The sequence below is a fragment of the Canis lupus genome, chromosome 27, assembly GCF_011100685.1.
Source record: "Canis lupus familiaris isolate Mischka breed German Shepherd chromosome 27, alternate assembly UU_Cfam_GSD_1.0, whole genome shotgun sequence".
Lineage (NCBI taxonomy): Eukaryota > Metazoa > Chordata > Mammalia > Carnivora > Canidae > Canis > Canis lupus.
Window position 1 is genome coordinate 42,829,044 of NC_049248.1, and position 17,715 is coordinate 42,846,758.

Sequence of the window (17,715 nt, forward strand, 5' to 3'; positions counted from 1 at the left end):
AACTGAGAAATTTAATGCCCAGGAAGGGAGGAAAATCCAAATCGGTTCATCTAGAGTTGCTATTTATGTATAAAGAATCTAAAATACTGAAACTCATTTTAAAAATCTCTTTTTCAAGTGAAATCTGGTAATTGATGTTAATTTAGTTTCATTTTTTAAGATCAGAAGGACTCTAACCTACATTGGAAGGATGCTACTCTTACCAGAAGTTTAAAGGGCCTCTGAAATAGAAATGAGAGAATTTAAAAATATCATCCTAGAAAACTTGCCACTTAGAAGGCCAAGTCTTTATAAATGAAGATAAGCAATGTCTGGATTAAAAAAAAAAAAGTCTTACTGGAAAGTACTAAATTTTAAAATAAAACAGATTAGATTTTTACCTTTTAAGCTGAAAGAGGAAAACGATGCTCAAAGTCATACAAAAGCTGCAGTGTTTGCAAACTCAATGCCTTGTGGCTAGAAGGAAATGAAGGTGTGTGTGTGTGCCACCCTGGAGTATGATCCGTTAAAATGCATAGCTGCCATTCAATTCCAGCCAAGTGTAATTCCACACAGGAATGGGAGCCCAGTGTTGAAAATCTTCTTTTCAAACAGATAATTATGCAAAATCTTTTAATTTTTAAGTATTAACTTTTTTATTATAAAAATCTTAAGGAAAAAAGTCCCAGTTAAGAAAAGGGGTCAAAACAAGTCTATAACTCACATGTAGGCAGGCAGTTTATGACATGAGAACTAGTTAAGTCCTAGATATTTACTGGGTATAAATATCTTAAAATAAAATGCTTAGCATTCAGGGAAATTCAACATTAGAAATAGCCATTCCTGGAAATAGACTTTGGACCTAGAAATGGTGTTTGGAGTTTTAATGGGAAAAAAATGGGAAGAAAAGACATGGTAGAACTCTGCAAACATCAGAAAGAAAACAAATACCTCCATCATCTTCTGTTGGGACTTACAAAGTTAAATGTTAGAAGTTTCTTCTTTTTATACCTACCACGGGAATGCTAGAATGGGCTGAGTTACACTATCCTATGGAAAAACTGATCATTGGTTCGAGTATGGTTTCTGAATCTTCTTACAAGGTATTAAGCTCTTTGGAAAATACCATCATACCTCTGACTAGTTTTCAAGAAAAGCAACAGAGAGAATTAAAATTACAAAGCACACCGATAACCACGACTAAATATGACTGCTGAAAAGAAGAAATATTTTCCTTAGAAATGATGTGCTGGTATCAAGTAGTTGCTAAGGGTCTGGTCAATTAAAACCGAAGTGGAATTTAACTGGCCATAGTCAAGTATCACTTTTAAAGTTAAGTTAATTTGACCAGATCATTCTGAAAAGGAGTATTCATTACTCCCTCTCCTTTCTAGTTGCGACCCAGATAAAACAAATATCTGATTTATCTGAATACTATCTTCAAAAAAAAAAATCTGTTAATCTTATATAACCTTAAAACTCTACCCAAACTGGTATGTTCAGGTTTACATAAATATATACGCATATATATTTTACAATTCCAGAAGTCAAGACACAAGCCCATAGGGGTGTGTGTGGCCAGGATGGGCCATTTACCTCTGGCTATTGTAGGACTGTCGAGGTGGATGGGTCTCTGTCCTACAGTAACAGCTGTCAGCTTTTAACACCCTTCCCATGAGGAAATCTTTGCCTTTTGTTCAAAACATCTGAACAAAACTCACCTCTGAACTAACAGAGAATATGTTAACAGGACACCTGGACAAAAAAGGACTAAGAGAAAGTGATTCTTATACAGTCTCTCAGGCTGTTAGTCATCTAGACACAAGGGAGTCAGCATCCACGGTGTTCAGAAGGTAGAGTTCAGGCTGAGCTGTCAATCCCAGATGGTACTAAGGACAAAAAAAAAAAAAAAAAAAAAAAAGGCAAAGGGTTAGACTGATTTGCAAGTATTTAAATATTGTAACTGGCATGTGAATACCTATAATCAGTACATCAATATAGGTCTTTTCCCAGTACTGCTATATTGATTTTTATTTCAGAATAGAAATAGCTTATAGATTCATGAATGATTTATGGCACATAAAACAATAGCTAGCAGCTGAAATAGTTAAGAACTGAGATAGTGCCAAATGCCCTCAGCAAAATTTGCACTTTGACTATTTTTGTGACATACTTGCCACAGGATAGCTGCCTTTTTTCTTTCTTTCTTTTTTTAAAGATTTTATTTATTTAGGGCCCCTGGGTAGCTCAGTTGGTTAAGTGTCTGCCTTCCACTCAGGTCAGGATCCCAGGGTCCTGGGTTTGAGCCCTCTGTTGGGCTCTCGGTTCAGTAGGGAGCCTGCTTTTCCTTCTGTCCCCTGCTCAGGCTCTGTGTGTCAAATAAATAAATAAAATATTTTTTTTTTTTAACATTTTTTTTATTTATTTATGATAGTCATACAGAGAGAGAGAGAGAGGCAGAGACACAACAGGCAGAGGGAGAAGCAGGCTCCATGCACCGGGAGCCTGATGTGGGATTCGATCCCGGGTCTCCAGGATCGCGCCCTGGGCCAAAGGCAGGCGCCAAACCGCTGCGCCACCCAGGGATCCCCTAAATAAAATATTTTTTAAAAAGGATTTTGACAGAGACAGAGTGTGCATGTGCACAACCAACGAGGGGTGGGGGAGGACAGAGGGAGAGGGAATAGCAGACTCCCCACTGAGCAGGAAGCCAGACTGACTCTGGGACCTGAACTGCTTAACTGACAATCAGACGCCCCAGAATGGCTGCTTCTGATTAGGACATTGAGAGCAAACACACGGAGTGATTCTGTATTCTATTACTGTTTTAGAAATCAAATAAATTCTAAATAACTAAAATAAATATTAAATACTAATTCTAAATTATTAGAATTAAATACTAATTCTAAATCCTGAGCTCAGTCTAAATCCTGAGTCCTATTATCCAGGCCTCATGATCTTTTGGCACCTCGAGCAGAGAAAAGCCTTTCATTAAGAAAAGAAAAAGCGTGGGCAGCCCGGCTGGCTCAGTGGTTTAGTGCCTGCCTTCGGCCCAGGGCGTGATCCTAGAGATCCGGGATCAAGTCCCACGTCGGGCTCCCTACATGGAGCCTCTTCTCCCTCTGCCTGTGTCTCTGCCTCCTTCTCTGTGTGTCTCTCATGAATAAATACAATCTTAAAAAAAGAAGAATGTGCTGGGAGAGGGAAATGACCTATGGGTCCCAAATGTTTTTCAGGCTGAATTGGAATCACGTGGGCTGCTTTTAAAACGCACAGCCAGACACCTTCCTGGAAACTTGAATCTCTAGGATTTGTTTTGAACTAGGCTCCAAACCCAGCGTGGAGCCTAGAACCGGGCTTGAATTCATGACCCTGAGATCGAGACCTGAGCTGAGATCCAGTCAGATGCTTAATTGGATGCTTAACTGATGGAGCCACTCAGGCGCCGCCCTCTTTTTTTTTTTTTTTTTAAGATTTTATTTATTCATTCATGAGACACACAGAGAGAGAGGCAGAGACACAGGCAGAGGGAGAAGCAGGCTCCATGCAGGGAGCCCGACGTGGGACTCATCCTGGGACTCCAGGATCATGCCCTGGGCTGAAGGCAGATGCTCAACTGCTGAGCCACCCAGGTGTCTTTTTCTCCCCCATCCGAATCCCTATGATTTGTGTTGGGATTTGTGAAGTTGTGGTTTACTCATTTTCTCTTCCCTACACACAGAGACAATCACTGAATCTCATTTTAGCCCTACTGTTATTACTTAGGGCTCTAGGAATGTTATCACCCATTGGCATCAAAAGCCTGTGAGTTAATACAGAACGGAGACTATAAATCTATAGGAGAGTCTATTATAGTGGAAAAGGTACCAGAGTAGGGTTCTAGCCCCAACCTTGCCACCTCCTGTGACCTTGAGCAAATCCATGTACCCTTTTGGATGGAGCCTTATCCTCTTTATTTGTAAGAGGGGAGTATATGCTACATTTAAAAATGTTAGTCTTCAACAAATGTAATTTCTTAACACAAATTGCCCTGAATACCTCACAAGCTTGTGATGGCTGTGTAAAGTCGATCCCAGATGAAGCGCAAGATAAAACTATTCTAGGAACAGCGGGCTAGGAAATGATTAACACTGGCCTTGGGGCAGAGAGACAACTCTTCAGACAAGTCTCGTTATTCACTTCAAGGTCTTAACATCTCAGATTTTTTTTTAAATATTTTATTTATTTATTCATGAGAGACAGAGAGAGAGAGAGAGAGAGGCAGAGACGGGGGCAGAGGGAGAAACAGGCTCCATGCCGGGAGCCTGACGTGGGACTCGATCTGGGGTCTCTAGGATCATGCCCTGGGCTAAAGGCGGCCCTAAACCACTGAGCCACCCGGGCTGCCCAATATCTCAGATTTTAACCTGAGCAATTGTCAGATACACTATGAATTCACTGCAGCCTTTTCATGAGAGCTGAGGTGGTGGGCTTCCTCATTATATAGTAGGCAAGGGTTGATTACTCCCATGATCCCCAGAGTCACTCAGATGACTTATCAGAACCTCCTTGTTGGCGAACTTTGACATACTGCTCTGAGACACTGAGAAAAGGGGCTAAATGACACAGGAATAGGCTAAATACTGTAAAGGGTAGGGAGGTAATGCTAATGAGTAAGTCTAATAGTTCTTAGCTACTATTGGTTTAGGATTACAGAGGGGCCGGCCCTGTCCATTTTCTGTGCTTACCAAAAATCCTTCAAAGTTGTTTCAAATTTAGCACAGGCCAAACAATATTAGTCTACCAGTTGGCAACTTGTTAGTTAAAATATATTTTATCACTAATCAGAATATCACGCAAATGCTTTGATGTGTTCCCGGTATTAAGAACTTGATGTTTTGACCTTGCACAAAGTGTGTACTGTGTATTATATAGGATGGTTTGCGGATGACTGGGTGGCCCAGCACTTGAGCGTCTGCCTTTGGCTCAGGGATGGAATCCCACATCGGGCTCCCTGCATGGAGCCTGCTTCTCCCTCTGTGTCTCTGCCTCTCTCCCTGGGTCTCTCATGAATAAATAAAATCTTTAAAAGAAAAAATAAAGGATAGTTTGGTAATGATATGTGGGCTCTGGAGTTAAGCTATTCAAGTCAAAGTGCCAACTGCTTATTTACCAGCAATGTTATGTGGGGAAGTTATTTTACTTTTTGGCCCTTGGATATAGGGCCATATCAGCCTCCTCCATAAAGAGGCTGATCCTCTTGTAACAATTAAATGAGGTCATGGGAGTGCTCAGACCAGGACTAGCGATACGGTAGTCAGTGTTAGTGGTTTTTAACATTCATAAGCTAAGGTGCCACGAGAAACTAACATGGTTAGATTCACTGGTCCCATCCAATAAAGGAGCAGAGAGCATTCCAAAGGGCAGGACTAGAAGAAATGTCTCAAATCAAGATATTCAAATTGTTGCATCATACTGAGTTTTGAAATAAACTCAAGGTAAGTAGGGAGAGCTAAATGAGTGAGTCAACACAGAGAACAAAATTCCCAGATTACTTCTATCACGTACGGTATTTGGCTCCAGTAAGACACAGGAAAAGCTTACAGAGAAAGGGAAAATGAAGTTCTGGTGACAACCTTGAGATAAATGAAGTGCTGACTTAGATTTTCCTGTCATTTGTATGGTGACAGGCCCAGTAGTTTACTATTACTGAGCTTCTCTTTGTTTTTATTAAATGGTGCCAATATTTCCATTTTTATCAGTTCTGCCAAACAAAATGCTATCCATTTTTAAGCTAAACAATTTTGGTTTCTCTTTTCAAATACTCCTACTTTTTATTGGCAGCATGTATGGAATATAAAAACCTACTTCAATGGTGAAACAAGACTACAGATAGAAAGGCAAAATAACAATTTTTTTTTTTAGTTTAAATATGGTAATGATATGACCTTTACCAACAGCAAAACTATTTGACTAGAGTGAGTAAACTGGTATTAGTGTTGGGTGTCTGCAGTTCATCAAGTCTTCTCAAGACTAAACCTATTTACACCCCCATCCCTTTAAAAGAGAAAATCACTAACAATGTGGGCTTAAAATGTCATCCAAGTGGTGGCTGATGTTGCAGTATTTCAAAATAATTTTCAAGGTCAAAAAATACCCAGGAAACCAAATAGGGAAAGGAAAAAAATTTTAATTACAAACCAAGTTTACATACTGTTAAGTGGGCACCAAAAGCTCAGTTATAACCACTTGTAATACCACTAGCGGGACCTCACAGGAGCCAAACTACATCTCTTCCCCACCCGTTAACTCCCGGTGTGCAGTAAAAGCACAATTATTTCATGTCACATTTATGGAGAACAAGGACCACTTTACATAAAGTACAAGTGTATACCCTTAACATTCCACAGAAACACTGCACGTGTGGACACTGGGACACTTCATAAGCATGGTTTATTGCACCCAGAGTACTGGCTGAAGTACATTTTCTTTCTGATGGGATCAAATGGAAGATGGTATGGGAGTATCTTTAACACTGTGAAACACTACACACATAGTATTATAAAATGCCATTTAACTGGGAAGAAATTTTCCATCACCATAAGTCATAAACAAAACTTTTAAAAGAAAACAAGCAGCTTTACCTAAACTTCTAAATATTGTGAATCTGAGACTGACTGGATCCATCCAGACTCAGGGCAAAGGTAGTGTTATCGTACTGTCTTTACAAAGACTTTTTCTTGTCAATTTTGCCTTCACCTGGTACAGCCAGATGAGAGACCAAGAGGTCAGTCCCCGGGATCTTCACAGAATACCCTTAGGATGTTTGGGGAATGATGACAGGGAGAGGGGCAGATGTGAGGAGGGACAGTTAGGGAAATTTCTCCTTCATGATCGTGTGCCCTATTAAGGGGCTAAGATAAGGTACCGTCAGTGAAACACAGCAGTTTATCCTTAATGCCTTATAAAAGATAATCCACCCAGTCTGTGCTCGACTGTGTGCAAAATGTTAGCAATAATGCATTGAGGGGCTCAGATGAATACAAAGTATCAATCAACCAGGACTCCAGATGGAAAGCTCCAAAAATGAGAAGTCCTTCAATGCCACTCCCATTAATGTTCTCAACAAGTCCATGGTTCTAACAGACCTGTTATTTATCTCCACCAAACAAATGTGATTTGATTTGATTTGATATAATCATATAATCCCAGGCTCCACAGGTAAAAAAAAAAGTCAGAAGTGGCTGAAGAGCAGCGGCTTCAGGCCGAAGGGACCCATGTCCTCTGACTCCAGAGCTCCACCATCTGGTCTCAAAGCTTTTCCCTCTGAGGGAATGGCTGAAGAGAGGTAGCCCAGTGCAACCTTGCTGAGAGAGAACTTTCAACCATAGTGAGTCCCACTGACTTGCTGAGAGAGAAAGAGCTTTGCAACTGTTATGTCCACAGCTCCTGAGATTGCCTTGCAAGTTGTCTTGGGCATGCTTCGGAAAACCATGACAATTCTGGTAGGAGGTGTCTTTTAGGAATAAAACAGATGACTCTTCTTTCCTTAAGTCTTTTCTCCTCATTCCAAAATCTCATGAGAATGTCAGTTCATAAGTGCTACCATCTTTTTCTATAACCAACCTCCTAAATGAGGAAGGTGAAGGTTTTAAAACTGTATGTACTCAAGAGTAATAGCAGCAGGAAAGCTCTGTACTAACATGAAAGTTAAGAAAATCAGAACTCCTAAGAAAATCCTAATAAGCTTCCATCTCTGAGGAAAATCTGCTCAGTGATTTCCCAAGGTGATTAATAATCACCACCTACATGTAAGCTTTGCTCTTTGTTCGTTTATCATCCTCTTTATGCTTTCTCATCCCTCTTAACTTCCACCAAGAAATTTAAAGTGGAAATAAGGTAAAAGAATCCTGAACCTGAAAGAGGTAGATGTTTCATAATTTTATATTTAATATGGATGAGACCACTTGAGTTGAGACTTATTTTTTTTATGATTAAAATGACCGACAGGGTATGCATAAGGAAAGTATTTCTCAGCCTTTTATCTTTTTATAAACAAAACTTGCATACCCATTCTATAATTTGTCTTATGAAAAATTTATTACATTTCTCAATATGTTTTTTTTTTTAAACACGTAGCCTGGTTAAGAATCCTGCATACAGGATTCTCTCTCAAAAGGATAAAACAAATTTGTATTGGAATTATAGCAGCAAATGTCAGCTTTTCAAAGATCCTGTCTAATCCAGTTCCCAGGTTAAGAGGTCAGGAAGAAAAAAAAACTCCATCTTCCAAACATAGTGAAATAAAGTCTTTCCCAACAAACAGTTGAGTGCAGTTTGTGCAACAGCACATACTTTTGGCTTTGTTCACACAGTAAACCATAGAAACACACTGGCTCTGATGGCTACCTGTGGGAGATAGGCAGACTGATCCAGTGTTTACTTAGTATAGCCACCAGTGCCTTCTCCGGTCAGCAGGACTTTAGAGATGCTTACCGTGTGCCCACAGTCCAGGAAGGACATGCCCAATGCAATCAAACATTGCCAACCCTGAAAGACAAAGTATGGTCATCATTCACCAACCTCTCTGCAGAGCCCTCTTACCCATCACGATGACTCACATTGTATTGCTGGGATGCAAACCTGCTCTCTTCCCTGAGCATCCAGCTCTGCTCCTCTCCTCTCCTACCATTCAGGTCCCACAAGTCATTCTACCAACCCCATACCTTCTTCAACAAAACATCCTGGAATCTGCCTTCCTCAACAGTTTCTTCATACTATTTTGAATATCAAAGTCTCTGTTCCTACTGCTTTGTGTTTGTCATTTGTTTCTTTTGTACAACTGGGAGTCCCTGAGGACCACTCTCTTCAGCTCTCCCCCATTCCTCACAATGCAGGCGGAGGTGGAGGTAATGAGTGACAGATTGAGACAACTGGGACTATATTCTCAGCTGCTCTAGGAAGTAAGTGTTTTGGGGCTTAACAGCAGTAACCCACCCTGGAATCAGTCCTCAGCCTAAAAATGGGTCTTCAACAACCTAGAGAGTCTCAGAATGACTGAAGACAACTCAGTGTCTTTGTAACCACTTTGCAGGAAGGAAAGATCCCCTTAACCTCTACAGTGAATTCTTAAAATAATTCCTGTCAAGGACATATTCAGTTACTTGGGTTTCCCTGGAGTAAATCCCTAGATTATAGGTTCAGCATAATCTTAGTGCCCAAGGTTTACTAGGAAGAAAAGAGGAAAAGATATGCCAATCCAAGATGTAATTTTTCAATAGTCACTAAAGTGATTTTATCAATCTAGTACTTAACCTGTGGCAGATACTGCCATGGGGACTAGGTAAGTGTTAAAAACAGAAGCAGGTTTCCAGCCTCCATCCTTAACCATTTTCTGCAGCAGATAAGGTATAAATTCTGCTGTCCCTAAACCTCCACACTTGCATTTTTCAGAAAAACCTGTAGAGAATAGGGAGGTGGGTTTGTTGTTTTTGTCACTAGAACTATTTTCCATTACTGCAAGTAATGTTATAGAAGATTTGGAAAATAGCGAAAAGAACATATCCATCACAGTACCATCCCAACACAACTATCACCATTTTTTACATAATTTACCTGACTTTTGAAAAAAATTTTGATCATACTGGAATAAATTATTCTGCATGCATTTTCTGTGTATCTATGATTTTATAACCATCATTTTTAAATAACTCTAGAGTAATTCAATGAAAGAATATCATTATTCTTTCTTTAGTAGACAGCTATTAAATGGCAGAGCTGAGCAGGGCTGTGAACTCACATGTATCCCCTCAACAAAGCTCTGACATCACACCAACCCCATCTTGTGCCACTCTCTACTTTCTATATTGTTCTTTTAGTTCCCCAAACACACTATACTCTCTTATCAGAAATTATTAAGAATGAAAGCCAGATGGAAGTGACATGATAGCAATTAGGAATCAAAATAAATTTTATGATTAAAAATACTGTTTAACCACAGCTGACTAACAATTTCATGTAAACTGTCTAAATAATTTGGATATAAGACTGTTACGTGCTATATATACTATATTATATATATATATACATATATATATATATATACATATATATACACACACAAATAATTGCTATGTGCTCTTTTTGGGACCTTTCATTTTGGTGTCAGTAAGCCTCATCTCTACCATCTCTGATACCTACATCCCTGGCCCCTCTTGAATGGACTTACCAAGTAAAACACAAAGCTCAGATAAGCCACAGAGACCACAGCAGCTACCACATACAATGCCACATGCCCTAGTTCCTGGACATAAACCAGGACAAAGTACATGTTGATGGAACAGACGATAAGGACCAAGATCCCGCCTGCAATCCTCCAGCCTCTGCAAAAGAATCATTAGTCACTGGTGGAATAGTCCAACCCAACCATAAGCAGAAAAGGACACTGTCAGGACACTGACAGGACAGGAGTTAAGAGGCATTTCAAAATGAACTGAAACTTGTTCTTACTATGTCCCAGTTAGATTAAATGAGCCAAAGTGAGACACCAATAGGGAGAAAGAGAGGGGAAAATACTGTCAAATAATCCCTAGTATTTAAGTCTCTAGAATATACAAGTAATGAGTACCTAACAGATGCAACAAATAATTCAAACACCCCATACTCTTTAAAAATGCATATAAAGATGTATATGCTTTTCTCATTAAGATCATTTAACATGGAATTAAGGGGCTTTACACTTCAGCGGCTGAAGCTGAAGAATTAAAGCCCTAAAAGTGGGACTGTCTTGTGCTAGAAATGAAAAACCTGCTTGCCTTCTTCACCACATTCACAGTCTCTGTTCTCTAAGCCAAAGACTGAGAGGCACTCCAGCATTCACCTCTCAAAACATGTGGTTCCCGTACATGACTCATTTCCTGACTGGCCTGTTCAATGAAGACACCCTTCCCCCACATATTTTTGGGGAATCGAGAGAAGTACACTCACAGTCCATTGGCAAAGTCATTCATTACTGGCCGTAAGCTCGTAAATGTGAGGATGGGTATCAGAGCAAAGGGAAGCTGGAAAAGAAAGAACGAAGATCAGATGGGACCACTGGAGATTCATTATCACTCCAAAGAGCAGCACTATTAGGGATCCCTGGGTGGCGCAGCGGTTTAGCGCCTGCCTTTGGCCCAGGGCGCGATCCTGGAGACTCAGGATCGAATCCCACGTCAGGCTCCCGGTGCATGGAGCCTGCTTCTCGCTCTGCCTATGTCTCTGCCTCTCTCTCTCTCTCTCTGTGACTATCATAAATAAATAAAAATTAAAAATTATTAAAAAAAAAAAAGAGCAGCACTATTAGCAAAAAGGAAACGCACACCTGCCTCATCTACTCTGTGAGAAATTACACCTATCGTCCCAATATGCTCATGCATTATGTTGAAACCTGTAGAATGTCATGGGCCTAGCATCGATTCTGATCCAGTGTCTTTAAAAACATTCGTATCTGCCTTGTCTTTTTTTTTTTTTTAAAGATTTTATTTATTTATTTCTGAGAATACACAGAGAGGAGAGAGAGAAGCAGAGACACAGGCAGAGGGAGAAGCAGGCACCATGCAAGGAGCCTGACGTGGGACTCAATCCCGGGTCTCCAGGATCAGGCCCTGGGCCGAAGGCGGCGCTAAACCGCTTGAGCCACCCGGGCTGCCCCGCCTTGTCTTTTTAACCTCCATAGGACCTAGTAGGGTCTCATGTTATTTAATGTTTGCTTGGATTAAAAAATAGTAATTTTATACTCTATATAGCAGATTAATTCCCATTCAACAAGCTTTTCACAAACCAAATCATTTCTAAAAGCTTTTTATTTTTTTTAAAGATTTATTTATTTTTTATTCATTTATTCATTCATTCATTCATTCTTGAGACACACACAGAGAGAGAGGCAGAGACACAGGCAGAGGGAGGAGGAGGCTCCACACAGGGACCCTGACATGGGACTCGATCCCGGGTCTCCAGGATCCACCCTGGACTGAAGGCTGCGCTAAACCGCTGAGCCACCGGGGCTGCCCCTTAAAAGCTTTTTAGATACCAGGATTCCAAACATTTACTACAGACTGAGACTGTGTGTCTTTCTTTCCCCAGCACTACAGGCTTGGTACATAAGAGCAATACATAATGCTGCCTGATTAAATGGGATGGGAGTTTCCCCATCTTCCCTCCTCACCTGTAAGCTCTGCAGCACATTCAGGAAGTCATTCATCCCTGTCAGATGCTCGACATCCTGGAAGATGGCAACAAGCAGAGTGGGGATGATGGCAATAGAGCGAGTCAGAATTACTCGGGCAAAACGTGACCATCTTAGGTTCAGAAATCCCTGGAAGAAAACACAGAAGCAGGATGAAATGTCTAGAATAGGAAACAAAGAAAGGTTTGGGGAGGCTCTAGAAACATGGGATTAAAAAGTAACAAAAGGGCAATCAATGTTTTCTTCCCCTAATCTATACCAGTCAGAACAGCACATACCTCCATGACAAACTGGCCAGAATAGGTTCCTGTCATGGTGGAGCTCTGTCCTGCGGCCAGGATCCCCACCGCCCAGATGTAGAGTGCAGCAGGCCCAAAGTAACATCCCAGTACAACACCCTGGGAGAAGCAGGGGAGAAAGATGCTGTGTCAGTGATCTGCTTAGACAACGCCCAAAACAGAATTTCTCTACAGCGTTTCTCCCTCTTCTTTGCTATATACCAAGCCTACAACAAATGCTGTGCTGGGAGCTATCCCAATAGCTAGACTCAGGACCTGATCTTATTTTAGAGGCCCTCGACTTAAATTTTGCTGGATATTCCTTCCTTCTTTTGCTTAGTCTTTCCTCTTCTCCAAGTTCCTAAAGCCTTCATCCTCAACCTAGATCTTAAGTACATTAGAAAAAAAAAAAAGTCTAGGGCAGCCCCGGTGGCTTAGTGGTTTAGCGCCACCTTCAGCCCAGGGCGTGATCCTGGAGACCCGGGATCGAGTCCCACATCAGGGTCCCTGCATGGAGCCTGCTTCTCCCTCTGCCTGTGTCTCTGCCTCTCTCGCTCAATCTCAATGTCTCTTTCTGTCTCTAATAAATAAATAAATTCCTGGGATCCCTGGGTGGCGCAGCGGTTTGGCGCCTGCCTTTGGCCCAGGGCGCGATCCTGGAGACCCGGGATCGATTCCCATGTCAGGCTCCCGGTGCATGGAGCCTGCTTCTCCCTCTGCCTGTGTCTCTGCCTCTCTCTCTCTCTGTGACTATCATAAATAAATAAAAATTAAAAAAATAAATAAATAAACCGCTGCGCCACCCAGGGATCCCAAAATAAAATAAAATTCTTAAAAAAAAAACAACTCTACACCACATTTCCCAAATTATATTACTTAATACACTATCTGGAAGATAGTAACAGGAGTAAAGAGAAAGGTCAAATACATTTGGGAAATACTACATAAATTATGTATTCTACTCTTGGGAGGTTCATAACATAACCAGCATAAAAAAGACTGCTAAGAGGTCCCAATAAAGAATACTTAAAAAAAAAAAAAAAAAAAAGAATACTTTACCAGGAACACTCTCTTTAGTCTCCTCCAATTAGCGTCCTATAAAACAATATACTACCAACATAACCCTGGGAATTGCTGACACAGTTCATCTTTCAGCACATCCTCTATTCCCTCCCATGTAATTCAAAAATGGCTGTCCAGCATTTAGACCTCTGAAATAAATGACACTCCAGGGAAGATAGGTCCAGCTCTGAAGTGAACCCACAAAAAAGATCTGATACTATGCCAAGAATACTGATTCAGGAGCAGTGATCACAAATCTGAATAGGCTTACCCCTTTGTAGATGTCCACAGCCAATGTTGAGTTATCATCAGGAAAAAGGTGAGAGTGGGGACTGCTGCTGTTTCTGCAGACTGCTACCTGGAACACAAAGCAATTTAGGAGCAACTTTTATTTTTGAGGCAAGGACCAGACCAGAAGAGCTCTCCAGCAGATCACAAACTATAGGTCATATTCAAGTCCCCTAGGAGACATAGACTGGAGATAAGACACTGGATACAGGCTGTAACGGGAGCAGGGACTGGCAGCAATGGCACTGTTGGTCTTCCATAATTCTCCAACACCCTCATGCCATCAAAAATATTTACTGAGTTAAAAGTGTGTAAGGTAGGGCAGCCCCGGTGGTGCAGCGGTTTAGCGCCGCCTGCAGCCCGGGGTGTGATCCTGGAGATCCAGGATCGAGTCCCACGTCGGGCTTCCTGCATGGAGCCTGCTTCTCCCTCTGCCTGTGTCTCTGCCTCTCTCTTCGCTCTCTCTGAATGAATAAATAAATCTTAAAAAAAAAAAAAAGTGTGTAAGGTAATATGTGAACTCTGGCTTGTTTTAAGTGATGGCAGAAAGAGAGGGCCCTTAAGAAATAGGAGAAGAAAAAAAAAAAAAAAGAAATATGAGAAGAGTCCTAAGTCAAAGCAAACAGGAGTCAGAGGTCTTATAAATAGGCAATCAGGAATCAAGATGACAGAGAATTCAAAACTCAAAAGAGTGTATCTTAGCCAGTTTCTATTTTCTGTTTATTGACTCCTCCCTACCTGTCCTCATGACCAAATGGCAGGACAGGTATGTAGGCTAACAGTTGATAAACAGGAAACAAAAGTATATGACAAAGAGCCAAAAAGACATGAAACCACAAACACAACAGCATAGCATGAGGCAATCTTTATTTGTGGCAAACTCGCTTCTGAGCCAACAGCTGTGAAACACGAGTGTAGGTTTGGTCTGCCCCCAGACTCTAGATCCTGACTAGTGCAGTAATAGGGGGCAGCTCTGAGGCTGGAGATAGGCCTCCCCTGAGCTCCAAGTCACTGCCATTTTGCCTACCCCATTCTGGCCTTCACCACCCTCACATTCACTATCACTCATAACCCCGGCTACTCACCACCTGGTCGTTGGTTTTTTCAAAAAATGCTTCTGCAAAGACTGAGACGACAAAGACGTTGATGATGAAGGAAACAAAGAGAGCAATGCAGGATTCAATGAAAAAGTACTTATTAGCTTCTCGAACTTCCTGCTTATTGGCTCGGTTTATCTGTCTGGACTAGAGAGATAAACAGTAACAGTCATTTTTTGGTTAGATTAAGTTTCCCTGTAATATTTCATGAACTTGGAGTTAGTTGGAAGATTTAGAGGGCAAACAATTGACAATATAAAATGTGAGAAAACTTACTTACATCCCAGTTCATTAAGTGACTAAGAACTTCATGACCCTTTGACGGCACATTCTCCAAACAGGAAAATGATGACTATGTGCTACTGAGCTCTCAGTTACTGTGGTTAGAAGAACCACTGACATACAAAAACCACCTGATGTTCAGTCCTAAGAACCTTAATCATAAAGGCCTCTGAAATCTCCCAGCAAACTACTACATAAAACTGACTGATGAAACCTGGGTTGGGTTCTTTGCTCCTGATCTCCTCAAGGGACTCAGGCTTTTGAGATTTAAATACAAGAGACTTGGTGTACTTATGGACCTTTTATGAAGAATTTTAGTCCCAGTTTCTCTGTGGGGTCACTTATTTCTGGTCACTTTTGTGACAAAAACAGTCTGTGTGAAGTTTATAAACATCCAACAGTGAAAAAACCTTTTGCTCCTTCAGGGCTCTAACACTTAAAATAAGTGTGTCCCCTGCAACTAAAGGAAACATGAACTATCTGGAGGGCACAGATGGAAGGGCCATGCTCACCTTGACTAATGCAGAATGCAGATACATATTGTGTGGCATGATGACAGCTCCCACGATGCCCACTGCCTGCTCAATCTGTGGGGTGTGACAGCCTGAACAGGATGGCAGGAACATGCCCTTGAGTACCTGGCTCTGGCTGGGTTTCACTGTAACATACTACATACCAACATAATAACTATTAGAATATGAGACCAGTGGAGGAACATTAGTACTAGGAAACACTCAACATCCATTGCTCCTTACAACACTTTCTTCAACAACCAAGCAGCGTGAGGGACTTGCTGCCAGACGTCTGAGAATTCAGGACTGGGATACCCAGATATTTCATGTCATATTTTAGATATACAAAATAGATATGTGGAGAAGGTCATTAATATTCTTTTTTTTAAGATTTTATTTATTTATTCATGAGAGACACACAGAGAAAGAGAGAGAGAGAGAGGCAGAGACACAGGCAGAGGGAGAAGCAGGCTCCATGCAGGGAGCCCAATGTGGGACTCGATACTTGGTCTCCAGGATCACGCCCTGGGCTGAAGGCAGCGCCAAACCGCTAAGCCACTGGGGCTGCCCAGGTCATTAATATTCTAAAGAAATACATGGCTAGTAAGGGCCTCATTGACATTAGCTTCATAATCACTCTTAGGATACAGATCCAAGAATATAGTCAATTCTGGATTATCCACAATTATGCCTCTATTCAGGACACCTGGGTGGCTCAGTGGTTGAACATCTGCCTTTGGCTCAGGGCGTGATCCTGGAGTCCTGGGATTGAGTTCCAGATTGGGCTCCCTGTAGGGAGCCTGCTTTTCCCTCTGCCTATGTCTCTGTCTCTCTCGGATAAATAAAATCTTTAAAAAATAAAAAGATAAGAAAATAAAAGTTTAACCAGGCCAAACTGGCTAAACAAAGAGTTTATAACAACTAAACACGGAAAGCTACTATTCTTGCATATAATGGTTCTGATTCTTAGGAGTATCTGGGTTGGGGCAAAAACTAGAAAGCATACACTATATCCTTTATAGTTTCTTTTTTTTTTTTATTTTATTTGTTTATGATAGTCACACAGAAAGAGAGAGAGAGAGGCAGAGACATAGGCAGGTGGAGAAGCAGGCTCCATGCAGGGAGCCCGACGTGGGACTCGATCCCGGGTCTCCAGGATCGTGCCCTGGGCCAAAGGCAGGCGCTAAACCACTGCGCAACCCGGGGATCCCTATAGTTTCATTAACTGTTGCAACACAGAGAAAGTTCAAGCTACAGTTGGTATAAGCCAGGATAAGCAAAACCAGAATCTCTCCAAGTTAACCACCAGGAATAATCCTGCAACTCCCTCCTTAATCCTCTCCAACACTGCTCTATCATGGGACTGGCCAAATTGGAACCAGGGAGTCTAGTCTACTAAGTCCTAAAAAAAAAAAAATCTAATCATTTTTTACCTATGAGCCCCAGCAGCCCTTCCCAGAGGCTTTAGATCTTTGCTATAGATCATATTTCTTCAAAATTGGCCTAGGCTGAATTGGCTTTTTGTTAACACATGTGATACAATTAAACATCCTAGCATTATACAGTCTTAAAAAAAAAGACAAGAGAACAGTCTTTTTTGGTTATGCTGATGTATTGCCAGCAACACTTGCCTCATATCCAAATGTGAGGGCCATAATGGTGATGAGAAAGCCAAAAAATGCTTCTAGCTTCCGTAAGCCTAAAGGGGAAAATGCAACAGTTAGCTCACGAAAGGCAGACTTCTCCATCAGCCATATGATGGATGGAAAGTAACTCCTTTGACTGAGCCCTGCATTCCCACTCTCCTTACCATATTTGTCCAAGAAGAGAAATACGAAGGTATCTGCAATCGTGATGAGAACTCCACCCCACAGAGGAACCCTAGGTCAGAGATAAGAAATGGAGATTAAAGGAAAGAAAGGAAACGTTAGGAAACACTTCCAATAGCTCTCCAGATACACAACACTTGGAGAAGCAAGGATTGGCGGGAGAGGGGACAGTGGCAGGAGGTC

The 17,715-nt window shown here is 41.3% G+C and overlaps 1 protein-coding gene across 7 annotated transcripts in view; it reads right to left on the reverse strand.

The window, feature by feature from the left end:
- Positions 1-610: 610 nt before the first annotated feature.
- The window catches only part of SLC11A2 (solute carrier family 11 member 2), a 35,029-nt gene continuing 17,924 nt past the window's right edge, over positions 611-17,715 (reverse strand). For 6 of the 7 annotated variants that reach the window (XM_038577667.1, XM_038577669.1, XM_038577668.1 and 3 more), the window contains exons 7-17: positions 17,514-17,584; positions 17,335-17,402; positions 15,704-15,859; positions 14,898-15,056; positions 13,796-13,882; positions 12,463-12,582; positions 12,164-12,313; positions 10,945-11,018; positions 10,187-10,340; positions 8,455-8,508; positions 611-1,868 (exon numbers count right to left, since the gene is read on the reverse strand). In XM_038577667.1, the coding sequence (XP_038433595.1) occupies positions 1,791-1,868; positions 8,455-8,508; positions 10,187-10,340; positions 10,945-11,018; positions 12,164-12,313; positions 12,463-12,582; positions 13,796-13,882; positions 14,898-15,056; positions 15,704-15,859; positions 17,335-17,402; positions 17,514-17,584 (1,171 nt within the window). In that variant the 3' untranslated portion in view covers positions 611-1,790. Of the gene's footprint in view, positions 1,869-6,128; positions 7,588-8,454; positions 8,509-10,186; positions 10,341-10,944; positions 11,019-12,163; positions 12,314-12,462; positions 12,583-13,795; positions 13,883-14,897; positions 15,057-15,703; positions 15,860-17,334; positions 17,403-17,513; positions 17,585-17,715 lie in introns of those variants that run through there. The other variant, XM_038577666.1, reaches the window with a different exon arrangement.